The 19143-nt window shown below is 39.7% G+C and overlaps 1 protein-coding gene across 1 annotated transcript; it reads left to right on the plus strand.

The window, feature by feature from the left end:
- The first annotated feature begins 291 nt into the window (after positions 1–291).
- Positions 292–15094, plus strand: gata5 (GATA binding protein 5). The gene is made up of 7 exons (XM_005750579.1): positions 292–628; positions 1108–1767; positions 4544–4713; positions 6920–7048; positions 7264–7348; positions 7615–7742; positions 13564–15094. The coding sequence occupies exons 2-7, from the start codon at positions 1248–1250 to the stop codon at positions 13681–13683; spliced, it is 1152 nt and encodes a 383-aa protein (XP_005750636.1). The 5' UTR covers positions 292–628; positions 1108–1247; the 3' UTR covers positions 13684–15094.
- Positions 15095–19143: the final 4049 nt, after the last annotated feature.

Below are 19143 nucleotides of genomic sequence, written 5' to 3' on the forward strand. Positions count from 1 at the left end.
AGTCGTGCATTAAATTCCCCTGTAGAATGAAGCGTAAAGGCAATGATCGTGAATACTGCTGTGTATAAAGCGCCAATGGAGCCTCCATATCCTTCGTCCTATCAAACAGAACAGGGTTTTATTAGTTTACACTTTAGAAGTCCTCAATTCTCAGGTTTGAGCTCTCCTGCCCTGTCCTACCCAGGGGTCCTCCCTCCTTAGCGCCTTCCTTCCCTCCCCTCCGCCGTTCCCACCCAGGTCTACATCAGATCGCCGATCTGTGTCACGTGTTTTACTCCCGTACAAATTTTCCAGTAGGAGAGCGAATAGACGCACACTCATAACAGCAATTATCAGCGACAGTACCTATCTCCAGATATACGCAGAGGAAGAAGAGCGCTCCAGTGATCCCGGACTCCCCTTCCCCCTCCCCCTGGAAAAAAATCTTTTTACTTTTGCTTACATTTATCTTCCACCACTTGTGAGCAACTTTAACGCACTAAAACCGAGCTATTTGGAGAGGCTCGGCTGAGCTCCATCGTCTGTCTGCGTGGGTACGGAGGGAGAAAGTTTGCCTACTGCGCTTGTCTGCTGAAATTTTTGACTGGTAAAAGACCAGACTGCTTTATCACCCGACCGTCCTTATCTGGTGAGATAATGCACTGAGAGCCCTTGGAAAGAAACTGCGTTCCTCTTGTACACGGCGCAGAACCATTATCAACGTTTTATGTGTTTTGATATACTATTGATAGAAAGTATATGCATCACAGATATGGAAGGGGAGCTCGCTATCTTTTGTGGTGTTTGATTGAGTTTCCGTTTCTGATTTAATGAGCCAACTGCGGAGGCGCAGGATGTGTGGGGTTGCTGATAGTCGCCTCCGAGTGTGCAGATATCCTTGATCATTAATGTCATTCTAATCCATTCCATGTCTCAAGGTGATATAGGTGAAATATGTCTGACGCGGATTGTCGAACTTTCCTTTTGGCATGGCTCATTGATTGGGGAAAAATAGGTTTTATTTTTGCGCAATAAAGCTTAAGGCTGGGTGGGTGGATCAGTTGCCCATGAAACCTTTCCAGTGTTTTTTCAGCTATCTTCTTTCTCTGTACATTTATAACAATGCAGGATTCACATCAAGGCACAAAAGTTCCTCAGGAGAGTGTGGATGAGATTTGTGGACATCTCTGCAGTCCTGCGACTGGCTGAGGAAGCCCTCCCCGTGTTTTTCCAGTTTTCCGCCAGGAAGTAGATTTTAAAGAGAGAAAATGTATCAAAGCCTGGCCTTTTCTTCCAATCAGTCCCATTACACGCATGACACCGGGAATTACATCCATCCCTCGGCCAGCTCTCCCGTCTACGTCCCTTCCACCAGAGTTCCTGCCATGCTGCCCACCCTGCCCTACCTGCAAACCTGCGACTCGCCCCATCAGTCTCACGGTCTCAGTAGTCATCACGGCTGGCCCCAGGCCGGCACAGACGGCTCTTCCTTCACGCCCAGCAGCCCCCATCCCTCACATGGATTCTCCTACTCGCACAGCCCGCCCGTGAGCACCAACACCGGGCGAGATGCAACTTACCAGAGCCCGCTGGTTCTCGGAAACGGAGCTCGCTCTGACCAGTACGGAGGCGCTCTGGTGCGCTCAGTCGGAGGTTCCTACTCCAACCCGTACGCCTACATGAGCCCCGAGATGGCGACATCCTCCTGGACGCCGGGACATTTCGAAAGCGGGGTGATAAGCCTGCAGGGCCGACAAGGTGGTCTGTCGGGGAGAAGATCCAGTCTGGGTAAGCACATAAATCAAGTTTCTAAAACTATTGCGAAATCCCGGTTCCCTCTGATTTACTGGAATTTTTAAAATTATTTTTTTAACGAAGTATGAAAGACTGACAGTAAATATTTTTTATTCATAAAATAATTTTTCATAATTTGATCATTTTTAATATGTTTTCAACGCGGGGAATGATGTTTTCTGTTTTTTTGTAGCCACAAGATCATATTACCGCTTGAAAACACTCGTAAGCTAAATTGTTGCATATTCCTTCCAAATATTAAGAACATAATAACAATCACGTCAGTCTATGCTTGCTTTATGTCTTCTAATTATTGGTTGCTTAATGTCCAAATGTCAGCATCAATAAGACGAATTGAATATTCTGAACATTTTGTTCGTGAAAACGGTGTTGTTGTTGCTCCACAATCATTGTTATTGTTTTTAACATGGCAGAGGTTCTTTTTAAACCTCATTTACCGGTTGTAAAGGCCAGGCAGTTATTTATTACAGCGGCTGACAGAGAGGCCTGTAAACATAATGCTTGTGTCATGCGGTCGGTGATTAAATCAAAGTCCCCTAACAATCCCACATTAGATTTAAACAATACACATTCATCAAGAAGAGAGTGACGCTAAAGGGGGATCAATTAAAATGTTAATTTAATTCCCTGGTTTAATCACGACCTTCACACGGGGAGAGAAAAGCCCAGTGAAAAGGGCCACTGCCGTGACAATAAGAGCGGTTATCACCTTGATCAGACAGTCGAAACGTCTCTAAGTGTAGCCGTCAGCATTTATTTGGAGGCCACGTGTTGGATCGGGGAGACAGGAGTGTTTGAAGTTCATGATTTAGAAGAGTTTGATGGTTTGACACCACTTAAAAATGTTAACAGATAAATGAAACCCAATTTAACTCTTTAGTGTATTGTTGGTTTAATTAAAGAGTCCATTATTATAGAAAGGATCAACAGTGAGTTCAAATGGGTTTATCTTTTCATTAGGTAAACATGATAATTGAACATAAATGTTCATACAAGTTCATACATCTCTTGCAGTATTCTTAGTGGTAAAGTATTAATATCTTCATAAACTAATGGGGGATCTCTGGCCCACATTTGTTAGTGGGCCCTTTTTTTAGGTCCCAGGATTGACATGGATATTTTACGTATCAGGCATTTAAATTTGTGCACAAAGGAAAACAAAACTAGTCGGTCTTTATGGCCTTAAATACTTGGGCAGAGTTTATGGTCAGAACAGTCTTGATAGTTAAAATGTGTTAACAATAAAGTTTCCATCGCCCCTATAAAGAAATAAAAAAACATTTATTGGTGCAGTTTTGCTTCTTTCCTGCTTTCTTTTAATTTGATTGACGGGGACGAAACAAGCTTTGATGTTTTGTGATTCTGCATTCAAATATTTCAAAAACGATTAAATAATCACTGGGTAGAGCTAAAGTTTAATGACATAGCAATGAAGCGCACAGCCGATTACTTATTATAAGTGCATTAACCGAATCAACATTTGGGGACTTGAACGCATAAATTATTTTAATTTGAACAAAAAAGAAACGTTTTCAGCCAAGGGGATAAGTCTAACCATGAGGCTATTCAACTTATGGGACGTTAACTTTTTTTACAGAGTTCATTTATCTCATCATGGCTAGTTTTATCATTTTACTACTCATAGATCACTATAAACGCTGCTAACTCACTTTCTAAGCGCATGTATTTTTTATGTAACATATGTGTTTAGTTTAAGGGTTTTCATGTTCTAAAGCAATCTAGTGTTTTGTGTTTTGATCTCAAATCCAAATTTTCATGTCATTATTTCCAACCCTAAGCATTGGAGATGATGATTATCTTTAGGCTGACTGTGAAGATTAATTTGGACCGTTTACGGAAACATAAACCCATTAATTATTCTCAGTCATCTTAAATATGAATAACTAGTATTTCAGAAAATCTTTCGGTTAATATTATTCATGTAAAGTGTTTGGTAATTAAAACGCAATGACCCTTTTCAGTTTTACTCGCCCTTTATTTTGTGATGAATTCTTTTCCTCCGAAACGATGAGAAATACAATCACAAGTTCAAAGGGTGAGTCCGGGACAGCTTTGTCCCGACGGACGTGGTCTACTTCAGGTCTGGCTCGCTCTTTCTGTCTCTCTTTCTCTGGTTTATCGATGGAGGGATTAGGTATTTGAGCAATTAATGCCAGGAGTCCGTAGTGTGTCAGAGAGTGATGAATGTGGAGGTTGAGGTGATGGCGGAGGGGGTGGCGGGGTGGGGGGTGGCCGCTGAAAATGCTACCCCCCAAACAGATTCCTCTATTTGATTCATTCGCATGCGTTTGAGCGCCCTTCATCATACGGACTGGGATGGGGGGTGGGGGTTGCGTGGTGGCGGGTTACATTCCTCCCTGGCTATTCATCAGGCACTGGACCGTAGCCACGACAGCGCCACGCACGCCCGCGTACGCTGTAAAAGTTCAGAAGAAGGTGTTGTAATAAGGCATGTAGTCTTTTGAATGTATTCATCTAAGGGTACCAGAGAGACCAAAACGTCGTGAAACCACGGAGATAAGAAGTGTTAGAGATCGTCAGAGATTGGTCACGTTGGACAAACTGGAAGTGAACACGAGTACCATGTAAACGTTTAGGCCTAAATAATCTCCTAAACTCAAATGAAATAAACTGGCCAACAGCCATGAAATAATCATGTAATGTGCAGAGTTATGGTATATGTGTACATGCATTCAGTCTAATGTGCGTTTTCCCTGTCTGTGTTCAGACCTGATAGACGACATGCCCACGGAGGGCAGGGAGTGCGTCAACTGTGGCTCCGTGTCGACCCCGCTGTGGCGCAGAGACGGGACCGGGCACTACTTGTGTAACGCCTGCGGCCTCTATCACAAGATGAACGGCATCAACAGGCCCCTCATCAAGCCGCAGAAACGGCTGGTAAGACTCGCCGATAGATCGAAAAAACATAGTATAACTATGTAGCCTATATTACACTTGGGCGATACCGAGTCAGCCTACCTCATGATTTGCATTTTTCAAACCACTCTGCCATTCAACAGACTCCAAATAGTTTATTTATCGATTCCTTTTAGCTGAATTTATCGTCTGGTGTAATTTAAACTATAAAATCATTTGGAAATCATCAGTAAATGTAATCCTCATTAATATTCAAATATTCAATAATTTAAAAAATACATAAACTATTACTATGAGGGGGCCTTTCCGATTTTTTTTTCAATGGATTGTACACACACATGGATTGTGTGTTGCACTTTAATGTTGCAAAAGGAGAGCAGAGTCAGCAAAAGAATCAAAGCAACGGTCTTGAAAATAAAAGACTATTATTCATTCTAACAAGAAATAAAAAAAATATACAGACTTTTTCAACTACCTTAATTTACCAGCAGATAATCAAAAGCATAAAGATGCAAATTCATATTTCATCTCTGACACACTTATATTTTTACCACAAAGTTAAACAACTATACATTTTTCTAGTACTGTAAGCTGGTGTGTTCCATTTTTTTTCTCCAGAGGCTCATTTCTAGACATCTTTTTGAAATTATTTTGTCCTTAAAATCTTCGAACAGGCATAACATCTCCTCCATCAAACTGTGGTAACTGCATGCAACAATTATCATTTAAGTGCCTGCAACCATATTTGACTGTAATATAATGAGAATAAACACTCTGTTGTGAAACTTTCTCTCATGGCTTACTCATCAAATGGAAATTACATTGCACATTATTGCTTTTATAGCTTTTGACAAGCTGGTTACAAACTGAACCTGCAGTTATGTTAAGACTGTTTTTCTTCAGTCTACAGTTTAAAACCAACCATGTTCTATTTATACTGATACAGCAAATCATCACTCTGGGGGAAGCTGGGATAAAGAAAAAGAAAATTTTTGCTTTAAAATTGTTCCGTTTGTTTTTGTAATCTGATATTATATTTTTTTAAAAACAGTTATTCCAGTGACACTTCATTAATAAAAATGAAAGTATCTTAATGCACAATTATGAAAAGAAATCCAAAATAAGCAAAGACTTGATAACAATGAGGAGAAAACAGGGGACGACTGAAGCAGCTAAGCAGGGATTCAGATAACACCCATGCTTTCCTTAAATGGCCAAGTTATATTGTTATTAGTGTATAAAGTTAAATGTTGAAATGAATTACTGGTAATCAGCAAGATAAGCAAAAATGCATCACTGTCAAAGTATTAAATCTCCAATAAGACACTTATTGAACACTTTACTTTTCTCATGTGACTTAGGTCTTTATGCCCAGATTCTTTGGTAGATCTAATATATCTTGTTTCTTGTTTTAACCTCCTGATACCCGAACTCTTCCACGGCATGCATTTTTAATTTCTCTTTGATATTTGGTCACATTGGGGCCTGATGAAAGTAAAAACAAAGAATTACCAGATTTTTTTAACCTTATTTTTGTTTTTAAGAAAAATGAGAGCCACATATTTGTTTACAATTTTGACAGAACAGTAGCAGTATAATGTTCTCGTAAGTGGATATCAGGCCCATGTAGACCAAAACTGAGTATTTTGGTCTAAATAACCCAAAATGTGATGTCCACATATGTGGACGCTAGGTCCTGGGAGGTTAAAGGAGATATTAATTAGTAATAATTCAGAAAATGTGAACGGCAATGTTAGTGCATGGAGGCTTCAAAGGCTCTGTATTTCCCAGGAACTTCCAGCTCCAAAGCAACTGTGACTGTCAGCTACTCAACAAACTATTTCCACAACAAGGCTTTTTTTTTTTACTGTTTTTTATTTGTCCTGTGCTGACCTTGCCCTTGATTCGAGCTGTTTTTAGACAAGTTTCTGCTTAGCAACGGGATTTTCTGCTGCTGCTTTTGTTTCGCCCCAAACCAAACAGATATTCACACATGAAAGAATTATTTATGTTGCCTTTACATGTTGCCCAGCTAATGAGTTATTATTTTCTTTTTTGCATGGGCCTGGGGGCATTCATCATTGTTATACCAAACATACCAGCATCCTGCAATTCATTGGAAAAGTTGAGGGAACAGCTTAACGCCAATTTCTCAAACCTTACTTCAAGATGTGATCTGTGATTTCAGACAGTTGATAATTTACCATTCAAATATGTCCTCCTGCAGCAGACCACATCACGCCGGGCCGGCTTGTGCTGCACTAACTGCCATACCAGCACCACCACACTGTGGAGACGCAACGCTGAGGGAGAACCTGTCTGTAATGCCTGTGGCCTCTACATGAAGCTACATGGGGTAGGCCATGCTAAAAGGCTCTTTCAGCAAGCTTCTTGCTCCAGCAGGGAGCAGCTCATTATTTGCACAGCGTAAAACCTCTCCAAGGGCACTGTGGTCACTGTTATCAGAGTGTGGGAGGAGAGGTTGTGTGGGTTGTCATGACACTGTAGCCTCTGTTGTATTAGGGCCTGGGAGGTAGACTGAACTTATTTGTGTTGCTGTATTCCTTCCAGGTGCCCAGACCTCTCGCAATGAAGAAAGAGAGCATTCAGACAAGGAAGCGGAAACCCAAGATGCCCAAGAATAAAACATCCACAGGTAGGTCAAACAGACACTAAAATATGTAGGATGTTGTGTAGAAGAAAAAGCTGGTTAATGAAAGCAGTGTCAGTCATGTGAGTAGCTACTAACAAGAAATGAAATAAGCAAGAAAAACAAAAAGATTATGCCAGAATTGTTTGAGAATCTGCCTTCTCTAACCCTTTCTGGGTTAAAAGTTTTTCAGAATCTGCAAACCATTCTGAAAAGCATCTCAGTGTATTAACATAATAATAGCTCATATTATCATCCTGCTGATTCTTCAGGATCTATCACCTCTGACACCGGCTCCCCAACCTCCCTGTCAGTCTCAGAGCACGCTTCCACTATTAAGAGTGAACCCAACATGGCCCCGTCACCCTATGCTGGACAGACTGTCACATCTGCCACTCAGGTAAAAGGTTTTCCATGCAAATTCTATGTTTGACTGTGTAGAAACTAAATTGAGCAGCAATTATTTAAACAACTGCTCAACAGATTTTAGTTTTGGCTATTCTTTTGTGTTTTTTTAATGCATCTATTTTTTCTTTTTAAACTCTCCTTGCACATAAGATAAGATAAGATAAGATAACCTTTATTAGTCCCACATGTGGGAAATTTGTTTTGTCACAGCAGGAGTGGACAGTGCAAAAGTTATGAGGCAAAAATTAGAATACAATAAGAATAAATACAGTACACAACTGTACAGAATAGAATAAAATAAAATACTATATACAGTAGAATAAAATAAAATAAATATACAATAAGATAAAAATAGAATACAAATACAAATACTATATACAACTGAGTAAAAATACAACGATGACAGAAAGGATTATTGCACTTAGTATTATTGCATATGTATGGATGTGTGTGCTTGATCAGTTAGTCTTTATTATGGAGTCTGACAGCAGTGGGGAGGAAAGACCTGCGAAATCTCTCCGTCCCACACCGTGGGTGCCGCAGTCTCCCACTGAAGGAGCTGCTCAGTGCTGTCACAGTCTGCTGAATGGGGTGGGAGATGTTGTCCATCAGGGATGACAGCTTAGCCGCCGTTCTCCTGTCACTCACCACCTCCACTGGGTCCAGAGGGCATCCTAGAACAGAGCTGGCCCTTCGGATCACCCTGTTCAGTCTCTTCCTGTCCCCAGCAGAGATGCTGCCGCCCCAGCAGACCACGCCATAAAAGATAGCAGAAGCCACAACAGAGTCATAGAAGGTCTTCAGGAGTGGGCCCTCCACTCCAAACGACCTGAGTCTCCGCAGCAGGTACAGCCTGCTCTGCCCTTTCCTGTAGAGGGCGTCTGAGTTATGAGTCCAGTCCAGTCTATTGTTCAGATGAACACCAAGGTACCTGTAGCTGTCCACAGCCTCAATGTCCATACCTTGGATGTTCAGTGGTTGCAGTGGAGAATGCTTGTGCCTGCGGAAGTCTACCACCAGTTCCTTGGTTTTACTGGCGTTGATCTGGAGGTAGTTCAGCTGGCACCAGTCCACAAAGTCTTGGGTTAGACCTCTGTACTCCTTGTCGGCTAGTAAGTGGCACATGAAATTTGCTGAAGCATCTGTGAAAAATATCTGTCTAGATCTCTCTCCCATATCCCTCTGCCAATGGCTTGTCAATATTTGGAATTTCTCAAGCTGTTAAAGGTCCTTCAGAAATGTCTGACCTTTATGAAAATGCTCCTTTCAGCTTGATTCTAACATGCTAAAACCACATCAATAAGAGCAATGGTGCAAAAGTGATTGTAGGAAGTAACCATGTTTAAGACGTTAAGCTCTGTCATACTCACAAAAAAAGATGTGAAAGAAGAGGTGACTAAAAATTCCAGGTCGTGAGCGTATAAATGTTTTAAGTCTGAAGGATTTTGCTTGCTCTTCCACTCCCAAACCTTCACGGGTTTCTTTTTGGAGTTTAATCCACTGGATCCGAATTAACTTGTCAATGAAGGTGATGATATAGAGCCTAATGTGCTATAATCACATGCATTCATCGACATGACTCCATTCATTCAGTTACTTTAAGGAAATGTTCTGCCTAGATTGCTTAAAGCAGAGGTTCCCAAAGTGTGGGGCCCGCCATTGCAGGAGGGGCGCGTATGAAAAGGAAAAAAAAGAACGCTTGGACACTGCTAGCATAATGGACAGGTTTTTGACGGGCTTCCACACAAACGCAAAGCAGGAGATGAAGCATCGCCTAAAATGTTTCCAAACCAACTTCCTTCCAAGCCAAAGACTAGAAAATATGGTAAAGCATATCTTCCCATTGGCTTCACCTGCACAAGTGCCAAGGTTGGTCCCTGCGACAGAATTACTTCCGCCTGCGCGGGGAGCACGCGCTGGGCTCTCCAAACCACGGACAGACAGTAGCCCAGATTCTTGATTTTTAGTTCACAAACACTTCTTGTAATGACTAACTACTCCTGACATTTTGGAGATGTTTGCTCTTTATACAGTAACGTTACAGTGGGATACAAATAACATCAGGCTGATCCTGCCACAGTTTGTTCCCCCTGTCTAAATCAGGACAAACAGCATCCCACAGCTGTTTATGTTTTTAAACCCATTTTGCACAGAGAGGCATTTTTTTGAAAAATGTATTGATAGCAATGTTGAACATTATTACACAGGAAAAAAACAACTACATGTAAAATAATCACACCATGACGCCCCTGCCTTTCTAAATGGAGGGACAGTAACTGCGTGTGTATATGTAAGCGTGTAAAAACTGCAGGTAGATTAACAGTATTTTGTCTCTATCTGCCATTGTAGAAATTCATCTCATGTAAACAATAACGTGACGCACAGCGTGACGTGAAAAAAGGCACATACCTTGCGTGACGAACTCTGTATTCCTCGTCCACACGTAAACACAAATACGGAGTTAAAAAAAAATTGCATTTTTCGGTGATTTCAAAAGCCGTTTATGTGTGGACGAAAGGCCCAAACGCATAGAAAAACAGCATTTTCAAAAATACCCGTGTAGGTGTGGGCGTAGTGTAAAAGAGTTAGTAGGCTAATTTATTTCATTGCTACCTGTAATTTATTGCAGTTTACTTTTATTCATGTAATTGTTTACTAAATGTTTGTGGTGTGAAATAACCCGCAATGGAGTTTGAAAACAAAATATGGGTGTGTGTGGCTGGAGGATGTGTTTGTGCTGGGGGGGCAGGTGGGTGGGATTAGGTGTTGTGGGGTCACGAAGATTTTTCTTGTAAAACAAAGGGGGGCCTAACGAAAAAAGTTTGGGAACCACTGGCTTAAAGAAACATTAGATTTCAATCAATAAATTTAAAGGGGTGGAAAGAGCATGTCTGCAATTGACTAACATCGTTACTTCCGGGGATACTAGCACTACCCAGTCCAATCAGTCAGCTAGCCAGTTACATCCATAGAATTTACTAGTATTTTTCTTTAATAAAATAATGTTGTGTTGATTATGGTGGTTTGTTTAGTAGTAATTTAAACATGTAAGGTTTATTCCACATTCATTTTATATGAAGTATAATAAATGAATCCTTTTTGTTTTGATGAATATCGCTTACAACTCATAAAAAGAGTGACATGCCGAAGAACTGATGGTGTTTAAAGTGCAGTGTGACGTTTTCAGTCTTTCTTGATTTGTTGGTTGATGTTGCTTTAGAACATGTCCCATCTGCAGACACTGTAGAAGCTTTATCCCAACTTTCTTTTCCACAAGGAATCAGCACCTGCCCACAGTGCCAAAACTATTTCCCAATAGTTTGTTTGCCTATGCTCAATTGGCCAACCAACTCCCCTGACCTTAACCACAAATCACTGGTATTGTCAAGAGGAAGATGAATACCAAAAGTAAAATTCAAAAGTAAAGATGGCTGCTCCCAAGGCAGTCTGGGCTTAATTAATATCCAAGCAATTCCACAAGTTGATTGCCTCTTTTCCACATTGCTCTGATAGAAAGCATAGGAAAGGAGCCTTCAACAGAGGTTGAATATTTCTGTAATTTTTGGTGTAAATCCTTTTTTTGATTCATCTTCTGAAATATTCTGGTAATTTGAGATACTGTGTTTCTGATTTTTGAATAGTTTTAATCATCAAAATTCAAAACAAAAGGCTGAAATATATAAATATATGAAACTTTGCCTTTTTTAATGAAGTTCTAAATACAGGAACTTTGACAATGTTGAAATTTTTTGACATGCAGTAGCATATAAAGATAGGTGAAATTTCTGGGTATGAAAAGTGAACACAATGCCTTCAACCTACAATTCAATTCAATTCAATTTTATTTATATAGCGCCAAATCACAACAAAAGTCGCCTCAGGGCGCTTCATAGATACAGAGAAAAACCCAACAATCATATGACCCCCTATGAGCAAGCACTTTGACGACAGTGGGAAGGAAAAACTCCCTTTTAACAGGAAGAAACCTCCGGCAGAACCAGGCTCAGGGAGGGGCGGTCATCTGCTGTGACCGGTTGGGGTGAGAGAAGGAAGACAGGATAAAAGACATGCTGTGGAAGAGAACCAGAGATTAATAACAAGTATGATTCAATGCAGAGAGGTCTATTAATACATAGTGAGTGAGAAAGGTGACTGGAAAGGAAAAACTCAATGCATCATGGGAATCCCCGGCAGCCTACGTCTATTACAGCATAACTAAGGGAGGATTCAGGGTCACCTGGTCCAGCCCTAACTATATGCTTTAGCAAAAAGGAAAGTTTTAAGCCTAATCTTAAAAGTAGAGATAGTGTCTGTCTCCCGAATCCAAACTGGAAGCTGGTTCCACAGAAGAGGGGCCTGAAAACTGAAGGCTCTCCCTCCCATTCTACTTTTAAATACCGGTACTCTAGGAAAAAACAAGTAGGCCTGCAGAGCGAGAGCGAAGTGCTCTAATAGGGTGATATGGTACTACAAGGTCATTAAGATAAGATGGGGCCTGATTATTTAAGACCTTGTATGTGAGGAGCAGGATTTTGAATTCAATTCTGGATTTAACAGGAAGCCAATGAAGGGAAGCCAAAACAGGAGAAATATGCTCTCTCTTTCTAGTCCCTGTCAGTACTCTTGCTGCAGCATTTTGGATTAGCTGAAGGCTTTTCAGTGAGTTTTTTGGACATCCTGATAATAATGAATTACAGTAGTCCAGCCTGGAAGTAATAAATGCATGAACTAGTTTTTCAGCGTCACTCTGAGACAGGATATTTCTAATTTTAGAGATGTTGCGCAAATGGAAGAACGCAGTCTTACATATTTGTTTAATATGTGCATTGAAGGACATATCCTGGTCAAAAATGACTCCAAGGTTCCTCACAGCGTTACTGGAGGCCAAGGTAATGCCATCCAGAGTAAGAATCTGGTTAGATACCATATTTCTAAGCTTTTCAGGGCCAAGTACAATAACCTCAGTTTTATCTGAATTAAGAAGCAAAAAGTTAGCGGCCATCCAGGTCTTTATGTCTTTAAGACATTCCTGCAGTTTAACTAATTGGTGTGTGTTATCTGGCTTCATGGACAGATAGAGCTGGGTGTCATCTGCATAGCAGTGAAAATGTATGCTATGTCTTCTAATGATGCTGCCTAAGGGAAGCATGTATAATGTAAACAGAACTGGTCCTAGCACTGAACCCTGTGGAACTCCATAATTAACCTCAATGTGTGAAGAGGACTCTCCATTTAAATGCACAAAGTGGAGTTTATTAGATAGATATGATACAAACCACTGCAGCACAGTACCTGTAATACCTACAGCATGTTCTAATCGCTCTAATAGGATATTATGGTCAACAGTATCGAACGCTGCACTAAGGTCTGTGATGAACTCTGAAACCTGACTGAAACTCTTCAAATAAGCCATTCCTCTGCAGATGATCTGTTAGCTGTTTGACAACTATTCTTTCAAGGATTTTTGATATGAAAGGAAGGTTGGAGATTAGCCTATAATTAGCTAAGACTGCTGGGTCTAGAGATGGCTTTTTGAGTAAAGGTTTAACTAGAGCCAGCTTGAAGGCCTGTGGCTATGTACCACAGGCCTTCAAGCTCTCAGAGAGCGACTTCTCTGGTTGCAAATACACATCTGGTTGTATAGAAATCTATGGGAAAACTGACTGCCCTTATTAGACCTCACCAAACACTTTGTTGATAGGTTTGTGTGTGAAATGACTAGTTTCCGGTAATTTTGAGCAAAATATGATGCTCATTTTGTAAAAAACAAAAAAAAGGTTTAGTAATTTTTTGAATGTCTTTTATTCCTGTAGACTGCTTCTCAGTTGGACAGCACAGCCTCAGGACACGTGGACATTAAATTTGAGGATTTTCCATTTACGCCGACCTCCTTGGCTCCACAGAATTCCTGGTGTGCGCTGTCTCAAGCATGAACAAGCTCTGCCACAAGGGCAATACTGACCCGACTTGACTGATCAGTAAGGTTATCCCACCATCCTGAAACTTCTCCTTAACAACTCTGAAGCTGTGGAGGGCCAACATAGTGGGTCATAACCAGACAGTTATGACCCACCAGACAGTTATGACCCACTGTTATCAAGAGGGACTGTACAATTTCATTCTAAGGACATCTAATGTATTTTCTATATTATATATTGTAACACACTGGCTATGTAATGGAAGCATAAACGGCTCTCCTGGACTGCATTTTTGAAGGATGCATGTGAGCTTTCCAAAGACTCTGGACTGGCCCTGGCTTTTCTAAACTCATATCTAGCAACTTCATTTCCTCAGAGGGACAACAACTACTACCTATTGCTAAAAGATATTGCTGTTTTTGGTAATAATCTACACAGCAAACCAATGCAAGGATGATTGAGTTTGATTTTATGAGCTTTAACTCCTTTAGCCCCCTTTTTTATGACTTCCATCCAACTTCGTGTGGGTCATTCGTTGCTTCAGTCTGAAATTGTCAGAGGGGAAAGCAAAGTTTGTTGTTAATGGTTATGCACAAAACAACTTGGTTAGTTTTGGTCAAGATCATATTTTTTATTGCTTAAAAAATGCTCCAGACTTTGTTTCTCGGGTGCCAAGTTCCACCTCTTCTATAGGTAAGAAACACCTGGCACATTTTATATGCAGTTATTCATATAGCTATTAATGCTACTAAAGTTTAAAACCTAAGGGTCATAGCAACTTGCAAAGACTACTCATAACAGTTTCATTCATGTTCCTTACTGTCACTAATGTGATAAAATGTCATGGTTTTCTATAAGGTTTTCAAGAACATGTTTTCATGTTGTTGTCACTGCAAGAAAGAAATCCAGAAAATGCCTTTATGGCTGTTGAACATGTCTCATTCCCTTGTAGATAATTAACTTTTATAGGCACATTATTTGTGTTGAGATAAGGACTGTTAAAAGTCATTGTAGACACTAAAACCAGCCAGTTATGACCCACTGTTCTCCATGTAGAATGGCTTTTGTGCTCTATGTCTCTAAGTGGTGATGCTTAGATTATGGTAGATTTATTTTTACAAGAAACAGAAGAGATAAAATGCATCCTGCAAGAGTTATTTGAAAACCAGGAGCAGTCATTTTAATTCTGACATGATGACATATCAGAATTTTTACCATTTTACTGCTCTAAAATTTGATCTTAATGAAAGTGCAATTATTATTTTTTCTTCAAAAATCGAAGACAAAACAACGTGTGAAATTGTTGTAAACATTATTATCTAAATTTATTATCTGTGTTTTGTTAATATGTAAGGAACTATTATTTTGTTAGGAGTTGTTTTGGGTCTTTGAATCTGTTAAATTTAATAAAACTGATTCAAATTTTGAAAATCTGATGAATGGAATGATTTTTGAATGAATCTTTATTGTACAAGCAAACTGCCTGCTCAGCATCACTCCAGTTTTATTCATGTAGGTGAATATTCTGAAAATGTTTTCAACACTTTTAACTATCAATCATATTGGCGAAACTGTTCCCCAACTAAAACATTTAATTAAAATAATTGAACCTACTCTATTTTACCTACTTAATTAAAGTGTTACTACTTACAGATGTATTATTTTTAGTCGCAGTTCAGCCTGTTAGCCATTACTTTTATTTCTTACCATTATTATTTCCAGCTATTTCAACAGTCAATCTCAATACTTGTAGATATTTTTACTTTTTTATAAACATCAATTTTTGGGTCAGTATTTCAGGCTGTGGTCCATATTAATAAAGTAATGTGTGTAAAGTAAGTGTTAGTAAAACTGAAGCAGAAATTGGGAAGTTTAAGCTGTTTTAATCTGATTTGACTTTATTTTTTTCCTTTTATTGTTACAATGACCATCAAAAGAAAAGTTATTTTGAAACATTTTGCCCATTAACCATCCACTGAACTGCCAAGAGGTATTTTATGGCCAGGGATTTTATACCACATTGCAAGATTTACTTTTAGCAAAGAGCACTCCACACTTTAGGTATACATGTCAATTTTTTTACTGCCTTGCAATACTTGTTGTAGGCAGTTGTGTGTATTTGTGCAGGTATTAGTCTACAGTGGGCCTATGCAGACACACACATGCTCCTGTGCAGTCCTCTAAAAACCCAACATCGTGAAACTGTGTGTAAGCTGATTGTCTGAAAGTAGACTGGAACAGAGACGGAAACCAACCAACAATGGAAGAAAGAAAAAAAGAAAAACAAACAAACAAACACAAAAATACAGCATGAAAAGCACAGACAGTGGCTTCAGTGGACACTTCATTGTTTTTAAACACTGTTTCCCCTCAGCTCTTCTCCAGGCCTGCCTGAAGGGCCAACGGCAACCTGAGGAACAGCATCCCAAAGACTAATTGTACCACATACTTTAGACACTGCCTCCATCTGGCAAGAGATGTTCTCTGCAGGTAAAAGAGTCTGTCCATAGCTCCCTACTGTCTGCCAATGCAGTGCCAACAGAGAACCATATTCAACACATAAGCTGGATCACCAGTGCAGTGAATTGCTCATTATAAAAGGTGTCAGAAAACTGAGAGTTGGTTTACAGCTATATTGCTTTGATTATTTCTTATGATCTTTATAAATGCACACACAAATGTGGATTGCTCTAGTTTTAATAATCTATAACTTTATTTATTTCTGCCAGCTCATGTGAACTTCATTCATACGGACTTGCAACAGAAAGTCAGGTTAATGTTTATTTTAAATTTTTCCCATACTGGGATCACAACAGTCTTTCTTCCAAAGGGCAAAGGTGATAATTGTTAACCATATCATAAGTTTTATGATTACTTTTTATTTATTTTTTTATTTAACTTTTTCAATTCAATTTTTTTTGACATTTCATGCCCCATGCTAACTTCTAAATACATGGACTTTAAAACTATCAGGTAACTTTCTCTTGATTCAGATCCCTGGTCCACTGTCATTGTGCATTTCTAATAATACTGCTTGCCTTGGTGATTAGGCTTTACTGTATACTTTCATGTATATGCTTGCATTAATACTTAATTTTGTGTATATAAGCAGGGTGTGTTCCCCTGTTAGTTGCTTAAGCCAGCACTGTCGACCAAAGGTTGCATTCCAACTCCACTTTATGATAGCTGGGTCAGAATTAGCTGCACAGTCTCGGAAATTACAGACATGTCAGCAACAAGGCTGCTGCTTTACTGCTGTCGTGGCGACATCCAGGCACCACCAGCAATGCCCAGCTTTATGACTGTTGGCCAAGATTTTGCTGTCTTATCTGTTGCCGGGAGAGGCCTGTTACAGTGTGATGCGAAGATGCAGACACATGAATTCTAAGTGTGGGAGGAAGAAGAATAAATTGGGTGCTTAAAATGAATTCCAGGAGATTTTGAGAACAGGAGGGCATTCTACCCACAGAAAGTGGCAATTTTGCTTGTTTTGAAGTGTTGTTACTTTATTCTCTTATATATAAAAATGTAATTTATTATTGTGTAATTTCACCTAAAAGGAGTATTGAATAACATTTTAACTTCATGTTGTCCAAATACATTCTGAAACTGTAAACTAATTGATTTCTAGAGTTAGTTTAGCACAGTCGAGCTTCTGTACTAAAAGAGGATATTAATAGGTTTAAGAATTTTTATAGATTTTTTAAAAAAAAATCTAGGTGCTCTTCTAACATCAGATGAACAGAACTGGATAGCAAATAAATATGAGTTGTGCAAGATGACTAATTTGTTAAACTGAGTCTTTTTGCATCTCAGTCAAAGTTGGTGTATAATTTAATGCATTAGAGTATAAAGTCACAATGGTCTGTTGTTTGATGAAAGTACCAGCACAGGAATATTACCTCAAGCCTCACATTTAAAGCTTCAGATATCGTGTGAACGATAGAGGGTTACTTGCCATTATTATGCCGAGTTCCTCTTGAAGTTGGAATTCATTATAATTTTCAACTGGAACCTGGGAAAGTCAGGACTGTCATGACATGGCAGTAAAACTGTAAACTCATACCCTGTACTAGGGCTGGGCGATATGACCCAAAATTCATATCTCGATATTTTTTAGCTGGATGGCGATATAAGATATATATCTCGATATATTTTTTTAAAGCAATAAAGTAAGAACAAAAAGAGAGTTCTTAGTCAAAGCTGTGTCCCAGATGTCACACGGGCACTTTTATTAACATAGAGCAGATGTACATAAAATTTACTCAAAAATAAATTATGAGCATTTATTAAATAATAATGCTCCATAAATAAAAGAAAACAATGTTGTTTTTGTGCATAACAAAAAGCTCACAAATGTGCAGTCAAAATGTAAACTAAAAGACGCTGAGCACAATAACAAAGACAGATTTCACAGCTGCTCTGTTCCCAACTTGTACTGCTTGACTTGACAGCCTGGAGTTTGTAATCCGCTTCGCAACCACGTCTCTTAACAGATGACATTTATGGTCCTTATACACAGTAGGGTAATATTACGTTGAAGCACAGTACGTATCACTCCGCGAGGCTCAGCCGTAATGCTCCGACAATCCATCAAGCGGTGCAGCTCCGTAGCTTACACCAAAGTCGTACTAAAACATTTTTTGACAGATTGCTGAGCGCCGTGTACCACATAAAATCGGTTCGCGGCCATCAAGCACAACCAGAATTCATACATAAGGCGCGCTGTCAACTTTTGAGAAAATGAAAGGGTTTTAGTCCGTGCAGCACCTCTGGGCTGCATGGCGTTAGCGTGGTTAGCTCGTTAGCGTGGTAAGCTAGCTAACACGTTGACGCCGTCCAGCCCCACGCACGGGGCGATGCGCAGTAACTCGTTAACGGAGATTTGCCGTGTCCATCTTGTCGCTTCCTGCAGGTGAAGCGATGGGGGAGGAGGGGGAGTTGTTTTCAGTGAAGGAGAGGCGAGGCCGAGTAACGTTGCGTAAAGACGAAAGTGGACGAAAGAGAGGCAAACTTGCGGCTCCGCAAGTATAATTATAACGTAACATAGACTATATCGATATAAAGGATATGGTCACATCTTATATCTCGTATAAAAATATATCGATATTTTTTAAAAACTCGATATATCGCCCAGCTCTACCCTGTACTACCACTGCTGTCCATTTACAACTCTCTAAATAATATTGTGCTTTTGAAGCACAACAGGCATTGCACTTTATTGCAAGTAATGAATGCCTCTACTTTGCTAGGGAGTAAAACAAAGGCTTTCTTATAGCACTACTGGAATGCAGTCATCAGCATTTTGTAAATTCAAGTATATTTACTCAGCCATAAGATACGCAACCCTTCTGTTCTGTTCAAGATGGTAAAATAAGTTTTGGAGCACTATAGGGTCATCTTAAATTAATATTAGGATAATATCAGAAATTATACGCTAAAGACGTAACCTTTTTTAAAAGCTGTCTAGTACAA

Source organism: Pundamilia nyererei, unplaced genomic scaffold, assembly GCF_000239375.1.
Source record: "Pundamilia nyererei isolate P.nyererei 1_Seehausen unplaced genomic scaffold, PunNye1.0 scaffold00279, whole genome shotgun sequence".
NCBI lineage: Eukaryota > Metazoa > Chordata > Actinopteri > Cichliformes > Cichlidae > Pundamilia > Pundamilia nyererei.

Bases quoted from the DNA above. Each gene is read 5' to 3' on its own strand.
- gata5 (XM_005750579.1), top strand. From the start codon at position 1,248: ATGTATCAAAGCCTGGCCTTTTCTTCCAATCAGTCCCATTACACGCAT. The intron at 1,768-4,543 runs GTAAGCACATAA...GTCTGTGTTCAG, and splicing joins GGGGAGAAGATCCAGTCTGG to ACCTGATAGACGACATGCCC. The intron at 4,714-6,919 runs GTAAGACTCGCC...GTCCTCCTGCAG, and splicing joins TCAAGCCGCAGAAACGGCTG to CAGACCACATCACGCCGGGC.